Genomic DNA, 9,532 nt, shown 5'->3' on the forward strand with positions numbered 1-9,532 from the left:
CACTTATTATATAAAAAACACCTACGCGATATGTTCATTATGACACGATGACATTTACGAGGTATTATATAAAAAAGGCACATACAATGAGTTGCCGGTTACTGACTATGAACCTAAAAAAGGGGAAGAAAAAACAAGATTTGCTGCCCACTGTCGTCACCCCAGAAACTGCCCAGTTGCACGTGATAATGTGTTCAGCGACATGCTTTGAATGGTGTCTATCAACTTCTCAATGCAATAGAAACGATGACCTCGAAGCTACCCCCGTTGACGATCAGAAACATCACAGTTCATCCCCTGGACTTGAAAGTTGTGGAACGATTCGACTTGGCTGGTCACGGAATTGCCGGTGGGGGTTTCTCTAAAATCACTCGAAGTCTGAGCGCACTTGTCAGCAGCAACAACACAACGCCAACTGCAGCGCAGCTTATTCAGAAAGCCGAGAGTTTTACTGCTGAAGAAATTTCATTACCTATCGCGCCGTTCTCTTCAAAGACTACAAATGTAGAAACCAACGTTGGCGGTACCCTTCGGTTGACGTTTGAGCTAGAGGGGCAGAGATACAGAATCGACACTCCAACCACAGACGAAAAGTCGACCGTCCTTACTCCTCTCTCCCCAGATCCGCAATACGAATTAACGGGTGTCTATCTGCGCGAATCTTCGTTCCTCGCGTTGTACTCTTCATCAAGGCTTGAATCATGGATGAGCAAACTTCCCAGTCATCTTCCGTTATCTGCTCTCAGTATTCCTGGGACACACAACTCACCAACCTATCACAAAGCTCTTCCTTCCGTTCGCTGCCAATCCGTCGGTGTGAAGTTCCAGCTCGAAAACGGCGTTCGGTTCCTCGATGTTCGGGTACAGCCTGAAAGCCATGATGATGTTTCTAAAGATGGCCTTGTTTTGGTACATAGTGCATTCCCAGTGGCCCTGACAGGGAGCAGGTACTTTCGCGGTCTGGTGGAGACAGTGTTTTCTTTTCTTGACGCAAACCCTACGGAAACGGTAATAGTTTCGGTGAAGAGGGAAGGCATAGGTAAAGCTACAGATGAACACCTAAGCAGAGTCCTATATGAGCATTATGCAAGCGATGACCGTCGCTGGTTTACAGAGAATCGTATTCCAACTTTGGGGGAGGTACGCAGTAAAATAGTCCTTCTTCGACGATTTAGTATCCATCCTGGTCTGCGGGATAAGAACGATGGACAAGGCTGGGCGATGGATGGCGAGAGTTGGCCAGACAATTGTGCAGATGGGCTATGTACGAGTGGAGAAATTCGAGTCCAGGATTTCTACGAAGTTGCCTACCAACAGAACATCGAGAAAAAGATTGCATTCTGTTCAGAACATTTAGTCAGAGCTGCCAGAGCAACGTTTCCAAACCCTGACGATCCCGAGGCTGCAAAGGAGGAGGCAGCTAAACGACCTATTTTCATGAACTTCTTAAGTGCGTCAAACTTCTGGAGAGCAAACTGCTGGCCGGATAAGGTTGCTGCGAAAGTGAATCCGTACATGGTCGATTATCTGTGTCGAAAGCATCACAATGATCCGGAAACTGCTGATGAAGCCGTAGATCGTGCCCAGAATAACCGTCAGGGTGATGGAAGCACAGGAGTTGTGGTGTGCGACTGGGTAGGCCATAATGGGGATTGGGATCTTGTCAGGTGTATTGTTGGCATGAATGCTCGGCTGGAGACAAGATAGCAGTTTACAGACGTTTCGTCAATTCGAAATGCCCCGAGGACTGAAATGCTAGAAATCATAGAATGTTCACTTATTACAGTATATTTCCACATAGATTACAAGTTACAAAGCCTTCATTATTCCACTTTAGGGGCCTCGCCAGCCTTGGTATCCACCGACTCTTTTCCTTCATCTTCCAGCATTGTTCGTCTTCCTTCAACCGTAAAATACAGATTCTTCGCAGCGCTTTCCAGGGTATTTGTAAGATGCCCGCCAAGTCCCTGTAACATAGCGACCAGCTGGCCTCGTAATCCTTCCATGCCGCCGTTAATACCACCCACCCATTTCGTGCCCTCGGTGTCGAAGACTTTGCCTTCCACTCGAGCTCCAAGTAAAAGTAGCTTCTGTAATCCAGTTTGCACCGGAAGATCATGCCATCCTGGGTTTGCCCTTCGTGTCGGCGCTGGGAACTGACCAGGAACCGGGGCAAGGATACATAGTGCTGCCTTTAAGTGTTCTGGGGACACGGTAGGGAAAGTTAAGAGTGCTATTGGCCCCGACATCAGCGGAGCGAGTGTATGTGATTTTCTGTTGATGGCAGCGTGCGCCGCCTCCGATAAAGAGTGAGTCAGATTGGAGCCGTCAGGCTTGACAATAGGAATTGTGGCAGAGGAGGGTGTCGAAGGGTCTGTTGGATCAAGTGTGGCCGGTTGCGATTCTGGTTTGTAAAAATCCACAATCTTCAATGCGGATTCGAATATGCCAGTCTGAATAATCTGAATCTTGACACCCTCCCCTAGGTTCTCCGTTGGCAACCCAGCAGCAACTCTGGAATCGTCGACTTTCCGCAGGGCTTTGTTCAACTCCCTTCGTATTCCAGTCCACTCTGGAGATTTTAAATTGTTATGTTGGAAGAGAACCATAAGAGGCGTTGATCGAATTAGGGACGCATACTGGCGGAGCAATTGAGACTTGCGAAACTCCGGTGGCTTGTAAGAAGGAGGCTGTGTGGGCGGAAATCGAGCTATCGGAGGAGAGACTCTTGAAATCGGGTCATGAGATGTTGATGGAGTCACAGCTGTAGCATAATGCCTTCGCGACTTGGATGCTTTTTTACATCTCAGTATAGACGCGATTGCTCGGGAAGGAGGAGATATTCGTGGCATCATCCTGTCTGGAAGGTCAGTATCATTCAAGTGCTAAGGAACGGTAGCTATCACCTTAAAGTCGACTGCTCTGGTTACGATAGGTTCGATACATAAGGTCTTGGGAGTTCGTTCATCGAAAAGTTCCAATCCGGTCTAGCTTCGTTGTGGCCCTACGTCTCAGGTGTCAACAAGACTTTACTTCGCCAACTGAGTCCAAAAATCTACATGCTTCTTTTAAATTGTGTACAACATCGGAACCCCGCACAATTAACTTGATTTTTTTTTTAGAAATATTGCTTACTTCTGGTCAGAATTGTTGTTCAAATGAGCAGTATGGCTATTGATGTTGAGCCAAGCGCTGCCCAGCATATTTCCATAACTCCACTGCTGAAAAGACTTTGGCCGTCCCCTGGCGAGAGCAATGTCACTGCTGCTGAAATAGCTCTCGCCATCTCCCACATTTTTACCGACCAATTGTCGCCTGTTCAAACAGGAGCACTTCTCACTTGCTTGCACTTCACCGGATGGGATAGAAGAGCCGATGTTATTGCAAAATGCGCTGAAGTCATGAGAGATGCCGCATCGCAAGTTGATGGGGAGCAGTTAGCGGAAGTGGTCAAAACTCGCGGGAGGCCAGAAGGAGATTACCATGGAGGACTTGTAAGTGTGACCTATTCTAATTGCTATATTTACAGAATAATTGAAACCATATAGTGTGATATTGTGGGTACGGGTGGTGACTCTCATCATACTTTCAACATTTCAACCACATCGTCTATACTTGCATCGTCTCTCCTGTTTTTAAGCAAACATGGCAACAAAGCTTCTACATCCAAGTCAGGCTCCGCGGATTTGCTCAACGCAGTCTTACCGAAAGCGCCAAATCTCATGGCTGTAACCCCCAAGACTATTGCTAAAGTCTACGAGAAGAGCAACTATGCCTTTCTCTACGCGCCAGTCTTCCACCCAGGGATGAAGTTCGTTGCGCCAATTCGGAAAGAACTTGGATGGCGGACAATTTTCAATTTACTTGGCCCACTTGCCAACCCAGTGGAGGGCAACATCGAAGCTCGCCTGCTAGGTGTTGCACGACGAGATATTGGGCCAGTATTTGCGGATGCTTTGAAAATGAGTGGTGCTCACAAAGCCATGGTTGTTTGTGGCGAAGAAGATTTGGATGAGATCAGTTGTGCTGGTCCGTCGTACTGTTGGAGATTGGTCAATCGTTCAAGTCGGTCGGACCCATCACCACATGAAATTGACATTGAGACTTTCAAACTTTCCGCAGTGGATTTTGGGCTTCCAAGCCACAGACTGGAGGATGTCTCGCCGGGCAAGGAACCGGCAGAGAATGCTCAGATATTATCCAGACTTCTGCAGAATCAACTACCGCGAGATGATCCGATACTTCATTTCGTTCTTATGAATACCGCAGCTCTTTTTGTAGTATCTGGCATCTGCGAAGCGGATACTAGTGATATGGGTTATGGAGACAATGGGATTGTTGACAAAGATAGAGGTCCCGGAGGAGGTCGTTGGAAGGAAGGTGTTCGGAGAGCCAGGTGGGCAATAGAAAGTGGCCAGGCCTACACGCAATGGATCAACTTCGTAAACGTTAGTAATGAGCTTGCTGACGGAAGCTGAGGGTTGATAACAGGAATTCAAGGGTTGTTCTATTTGGCAGAGATATTCTGCGCTTTGTTGGACGAACTCGGCTTGAGATGTTTGGTCTGGCAATGGAATATTCCGCCAATCTTGCAAGGGCGTCACGCAGCACCCCATTCGTCCCCACGCTCAGAACAAAAGGGAAACGCCCGGTCAATGTGGTGAAATGTCGGGTTTTGACGGCCTGATGCCGCCTAAGGTCGCTGTACTCCGTACCTGACGCCGAAATTTGGCTGAAAAGGGCGTCACGTCACTCTACCGAGTACACCAGCCAGAACACCAGCCAGACAGGAACAGATCAGTTCCGCTGCCCACAGGCGGAGGGAGAATGCTCAAAATAGTCATTATTTGGCTCAATTATCAAAATTGCTTCAATCGATGATGACTGATGATGGACCTTATTTCCTTTTCCGGTATAACACTCCTTGTAAAACCCCGTCCATAATCAGTTGCCGACAAAACCGGCCTATACCCCCCGCGGACCTTGGTGTGACCAAACGCGCCCTTCGATTTCCAAAATTCAAATTAACTCTCGCATGTCAATCCTGAACCAGATTATTCCAGGAATCTACCTATCTTCTCTGATCAACCAAGTATCCGTACATCGAGCTGTTTCCGGTATCATCAGCTCGAAAGTAGTCATCCGCGGGGCAATAGCATCACCCCACTACAGAACGTCCCCGCCGAGACCCCTCCATCGTACCTCATCTTGGAAGCCTTCTTACGCATTTTCCACAATCGAAAACCCAACGTCAAAGATGTCAAAACCACAGGTTCTGCTACTGGGTGAGATTGACCAGTAGGTTCTCTATTCTCTTCGCTGCGCCTGCGGGCCCGCAACCCGCAAACACCATCAATTAACCGTCTGGACATAGTGCCCACGATGCCTGGTCGTCTCTGGCCTCAATCGCAGACGTTATTGAGCCGAAAGCTAGATCTCGGGACGAGTTCATCAAAGAGTGCAAGTCTGGAGCTTTCGACAGGGTAGTTGCGACTTACCGTACATTCACAAGTGTGGCCATTACTGGCTTAATCGACGAGGAGTTGATTGCTGCCCTTCCAAAGGGACTAAAATTCATTGCACACAATGGTACTGCTGTTACGTATTGACCAGGGTTGGAACCTCGCTCACTTTGAAATAGGGGCTGGCTACGATCAGATTGATGTTAATGCTTGTACCAAAGCAGACATTCGGGTGTCCAATGTCCCCACTGCTGTCGACGACGCAACAGCCGATACCAATATGTTTCTCATTCTGGGAGCTCTCCGTGGGTTCAATACTTGTAAGTCAATCCGCAACCCAGAATTTGGCCCGGCCAACGATTTCCTGAGCTAACACACGTCTGTTCAGCGCTGTTTGCGCTCCGAAACGGTCACTGGAAAGGCTCTCCTCCCCCACCTCTAGGCCATGACCCACAGGGAAAAGTGATCGGTATTCTGGGTATGGGTGGGATTGGTCGCAACTTGATGAAAAAGGCATCGGCATTTGGCATGACAACCCAATACCACAACAGAACTAAGTTATCGGATGAGTTGAGCGGTGGTGCTAAATATGTTAGTTTTGATGAGCTGCTTGCGACTAGTGATGTATTGTCGTTGAACCTACCTTTAAATGTGAGTAGTTTGCTGGGTTGATTAGCTAAAGCTAACATCTAATAAGAAACAAACTCGTCATATCATTTCAACAGCAGAATTCGAGAAGATGAAAAAGGGCGTAGTAATTACGAATACCGCTCGTGGGGCCGTCATGAACGAAGATGCGCTCGTAAAAGCCTTGGAAAACGGCCAGGTGTGGTCAGCTGGTCTTGATGTATTTGAGGAGGAGCCGAAAGTCCATCCTGGTTTGGTTGGAAACCCACACGTCATGTTGCTGCCACATATGGGAACCTGGACGGTGGAGACACAGACTAAGATGGAAGTTTGGTGCATCAACAACGTGAAGAGTGCTATTGAAAAGGGGAAGTTGATGAGTCCTGTCGGCGAGCAGAGGGATATGTGATATTCACGAGGGAAGGACGAGTCCTAAGGCGTTGGAATATAGTAGACTTCCAGTCAAATACACTGCTTTGATAGACAACTCGAGTGTGCTTTTCCAACAGAAGAACTACGTTTGGTCCCGGAATTTCATTGTGGTGGTGAGGCAAGGTAAACTCCCCAGCCGAGAATCATTGCACCGAAAAGCTGAGGCGGTGCTTCGATCTATGCTGCTCTGTATTTTCCTCGGGTCATCTTTTTTTCCAACACGTCCAACTCAATCATTGGATAGATAGTAGAACAATGAGTTTGTCTGGCTCGTGGTATTGCCAATACCGCATTGACAAACTTGAATTCGTGTGTCGGGACATTGGGCGATAGCATAGCGGTCTAAGTTCAAATAACCCAGCGTCACGAACACTCTACATTTGCTGCTGTATTGCCAAAACAAGCCGAGTGACAGCCCTGGAGGCTGTTAGTTGGTCACACGGATTGCTAAGAATAGTAGCCAAAACGGTCAATCTGATACTCTGTCTGGTCCTCTAAGCGAGAATGACCTTTGATATTCCCTCAGCTCCAACACAAACATTCCCATCTTTCCGTAGCACAACCCCTCTTTGTGTTACCCTTTTCCATTCCAAGTACTATATAGATATCGCTAAAACGATATTTGTTTGTCCTCGACTGGATCTTGAATCGGGGTCAGGCAGGTATCCGCTTCTGGACCTCGAACGGCCCGCCGCAAGTAACACGAGTTTATGTGTGCAAGCTCTCAGTCATACCACCTTCTGTCTTGAGGCTGCGGAAAACTGTGTTTGATACAATTAAGTGTTATATTCGTATCGAGACTAGCTTTTGATTTAGACTAGGATTAGGTCCTACTACTAGTTGGACACAATGATGTTTGTCTTTAACTGAAGATAGGCTTTTCAAGCCTTGATGTTTAGGTTCATTGGCGCCAAACTTAACGCAACTGTTTCCATGTATGAAAAATATTGCTCGTCATGATATATTTTTGTTTCAAACATCCCATGAAGAGGACGCCTTGTCAGCTCGTGTCTACATATGTGCTCAAAAACAGTTCTGTTTCTACTCATGCTCTCTGGAAGTAGATGCACCAGACTACGGAGACTAGCAGCTTGGGACAAATTGGCAATATGTCACCTGAGATCTCAGACTTTAGTTGAATCTAATGAAACTAAGCACTTGTTTGAGGCATAGCGTACCATATGATAAGTTTCATAAGAGTCAAAACTGTAAATCATTCACTCCAGAGCCTTTCTCATGTCTTGCTTGACCAAAGCCATTAATCCCAGTTGAGAAATTCTAAGAGAATAATACATTCCTAGTAGGGGTGGTTTACTTCAAACATGTAGACACTAACTGTATTGTACGTTTATCGTGTACCACCTCACAGAGTTGGCCTGTCACTTTCCGTGCTACTGTCAACCTTTTCTTACTTTCTAATCATGAACTTGACATCGACATCGAGGTACGTTTATTGAAGAGACACAAGTACTGGCCACTTGGCAACTCTACCAAAGACAGAGCACGTCCTAGCCAGGTCGTGTCCCTCGAATCTTGAAGGGTAGAAAGAAGCTCCCCACCGATTAGATGACAATAACAAATAGATACAAGCCCAGAGGGTCTACGTGAGAGTCCTCACGGAAATCCATGATCGCCACCCTTAGATAACGTTAAATGCATGATGTTCAGGCTGTAATGCAGTGAGACAGATACGATGGCTAAACGAGTCAAATAGCGCTAGAAGGAATCCGATAGACGAAGGTTCCTGCAAGCAACTGCCAGGTACCAGCGCGGTAGTTTCAGCAAATTTCAAGCAATGCTCGCAATCGACTGTGAGTGGCTGGGCGGCCCGGAACCCGGCTGAAGGGGATTTGGAGGGGGATTGTCAGGTGATGTAGACACCTCTACTTATTCGTCTAAACCATTCAGAAGTACTACTGGAGTACATAGGGGCACTGGCTTTCGTACGAGGAGCTTCTACCTGAGATTGCTGGAGAAAAGTGCATCCTAGGCGTAGAAACGAACAGGAATTGTGCTATCATGGCATATGTACGTTGTACAAAGGCGACTAAAACGTCTCTTGAGTAGACGTCAATTCACCACCACCTCTTGAGGCTAACCTGCAAGGTCAGAACTTGAACGCATGCCAGTTTGGGGAAGACAAATCCATCGGTCCGAGGTGAATGTACGTTACTTTCTGTTGTGCTTCTCTTCATGTATCTCGGATGCATTGCCCGAGCCGTGAAGCGAAATGTAGAACCTGTTCGCTGCCAAAACTTATTCCGGCTGAAAATATACCGCCGTGATCGCCTCCGTCTCGGATCATACTTGTTCCTAATTGAGCACTGTAAAGCCTTTGGGGGGTATGAGGCCGGCAAAAGCAATTGCGGTGCTTCCAGACTTAGGGTTTGGACACGGCTGAGCTGTTCAGACTCTTCAACTCTTGCAGACTTTTCATCCTTCCAGTGCGTGCCATGGTCAAATGAAATCCTGTGACGCGTACTTGGTCTTGAGAAGCAACATCCGGCGATGGCGTGCATGCATATATGCGTTTGTGGGATACTGCCTTGCAATGGATGTTCGTCTCGCTTCGTCTCGCCTACGGAGGATGGACGAGGTGAGACGGTGAGACGCGGTGAAGAACAGCAGGATTCGGTTGGTCTGATGTTTGCTGATGGCTGTTTCAACGACCCGAGTGGGTTGACTGATTGGCCCTTCACATCGTGGGTGTCGGTTTGGCTTGGTTGCGTGTTTGTAGATGCAATGTTGAGGCGGCGTGTCTGGTGGAGGATGGAATCGACCCCAATAACCACCACGATGAGCTGAGGAACCACTCTGCCTAATAACGCACGACAACGTACATGCACCTATCAAGGGAGCTTTCGTATGGCTGTGCCCGTTGTGCTCACGGTCGACAAATCACTGAGCCGCGAGGTGGGTTCAGCTGAAGGGAACGAAACGAAGAAACCATGCGTGGGAGTCGTGGACTCGCCGTGGGAGGGAGGAAAGGGGGAGCAAGGGAGGCGTCGGGG

The 9,532-nt window shown here is 47.8% G+C and overlaps 4 protein-coding genes across 4 annotated transcripts; 3 read left to right on the forward strand and 1 right to left on the reverse strand.

Annotated features, from left to right (window-relative positions):
- Positions 1-246: 246 nt before the first annotated feature.
- GLAREA_11821 (PLC-like phosphodiesterase) lies at positions 247-1,707 on the forward strand (the record flags this gene model as incomplete). Its single annotated transcript, XM_008089964.1, has 1 exon — positions 247-1,707. The coding sequence occupies one exon, from the start codon at positions 247-249 to the stop codon at positions 1,705-1,707; it is 1,461 nt and encodes a 486-aa protein (XP_008088155.1).
- A 116-nt stretch (positions 1,708-1,823) lies between these two features.
- GLAREA_11822 (uncharacterized protein) lies at positions 1,824-2,855 on the reverse strand (the record flags this gene model as incomplete). The annotated part of the gene is made up of 1 exon (XM_008089965.1): positions 1,824-2,855. One exon carries the CDS (start codon positions 2,853-2,855, stop codon positions 1,824-1,826), a length of 1,032 nt encoding a protein of 343 aa, XP_008088156.1.
- A 312-nt stretch (positions 2,856-3,167) lies between these two features.
- On the forward strand, positions 3,168-4,478 carry GLAREA_11823 (Nucleoside phosphorylase/phosphoribosyltransferase catalytic; the record flags this gene model as incomplete). The annotated part of the gene is made up of 2 exons (XM_008089966.1): positions 3,168-3,494; positions 3,549-4,478. 2 exons carry the CDS (start codon positions 3,168-3,170, stop codon positions 4,476-4,478), a joined length of 1,257 nt encoding a protein of 418 aa, XP_008088157.1.
- A 557-nt stretch (positions 4,479-5,035) lies between these two features.
- On the forward strand, positions 5,036-6,498 carry GLAREA_11824 (NAD(P)-binding Rossmann-fold containing protein; the record flags this gene model as incomplete). The annotated part of the gene is made up of 5 exons (XM_008089967.1): positions 5,036-5,298; positions 5,375-5,589; positions 5,642-5,782; positions 5,851-6,113; positions 6,160-6,498. 5 exons carry the CDS (start codon positions 5,036-5,038, stop codon positions 6,496-6,498), a joined length of 1,221 nt encoding a protein of 406 aa, XP_008088158.1.
- Between the last annotated feature and the right edge of the window lie 3,034 nt (positions 6,499-9,532).

The sequence above is a fragment of the Glarea lozoyensis genome (assembly GCF_000409485.1).
Source record: "Glarea lozoyensis ATCC 20868 chromosome Unknown GLAREA8, whole genome shotgun sequence".
NCBI lineage: Eukaryota > Fungi > Ascomycota > Leotiomycetes > Helotiales > Helotiaceae > Glarea > Glarea lozoyensis.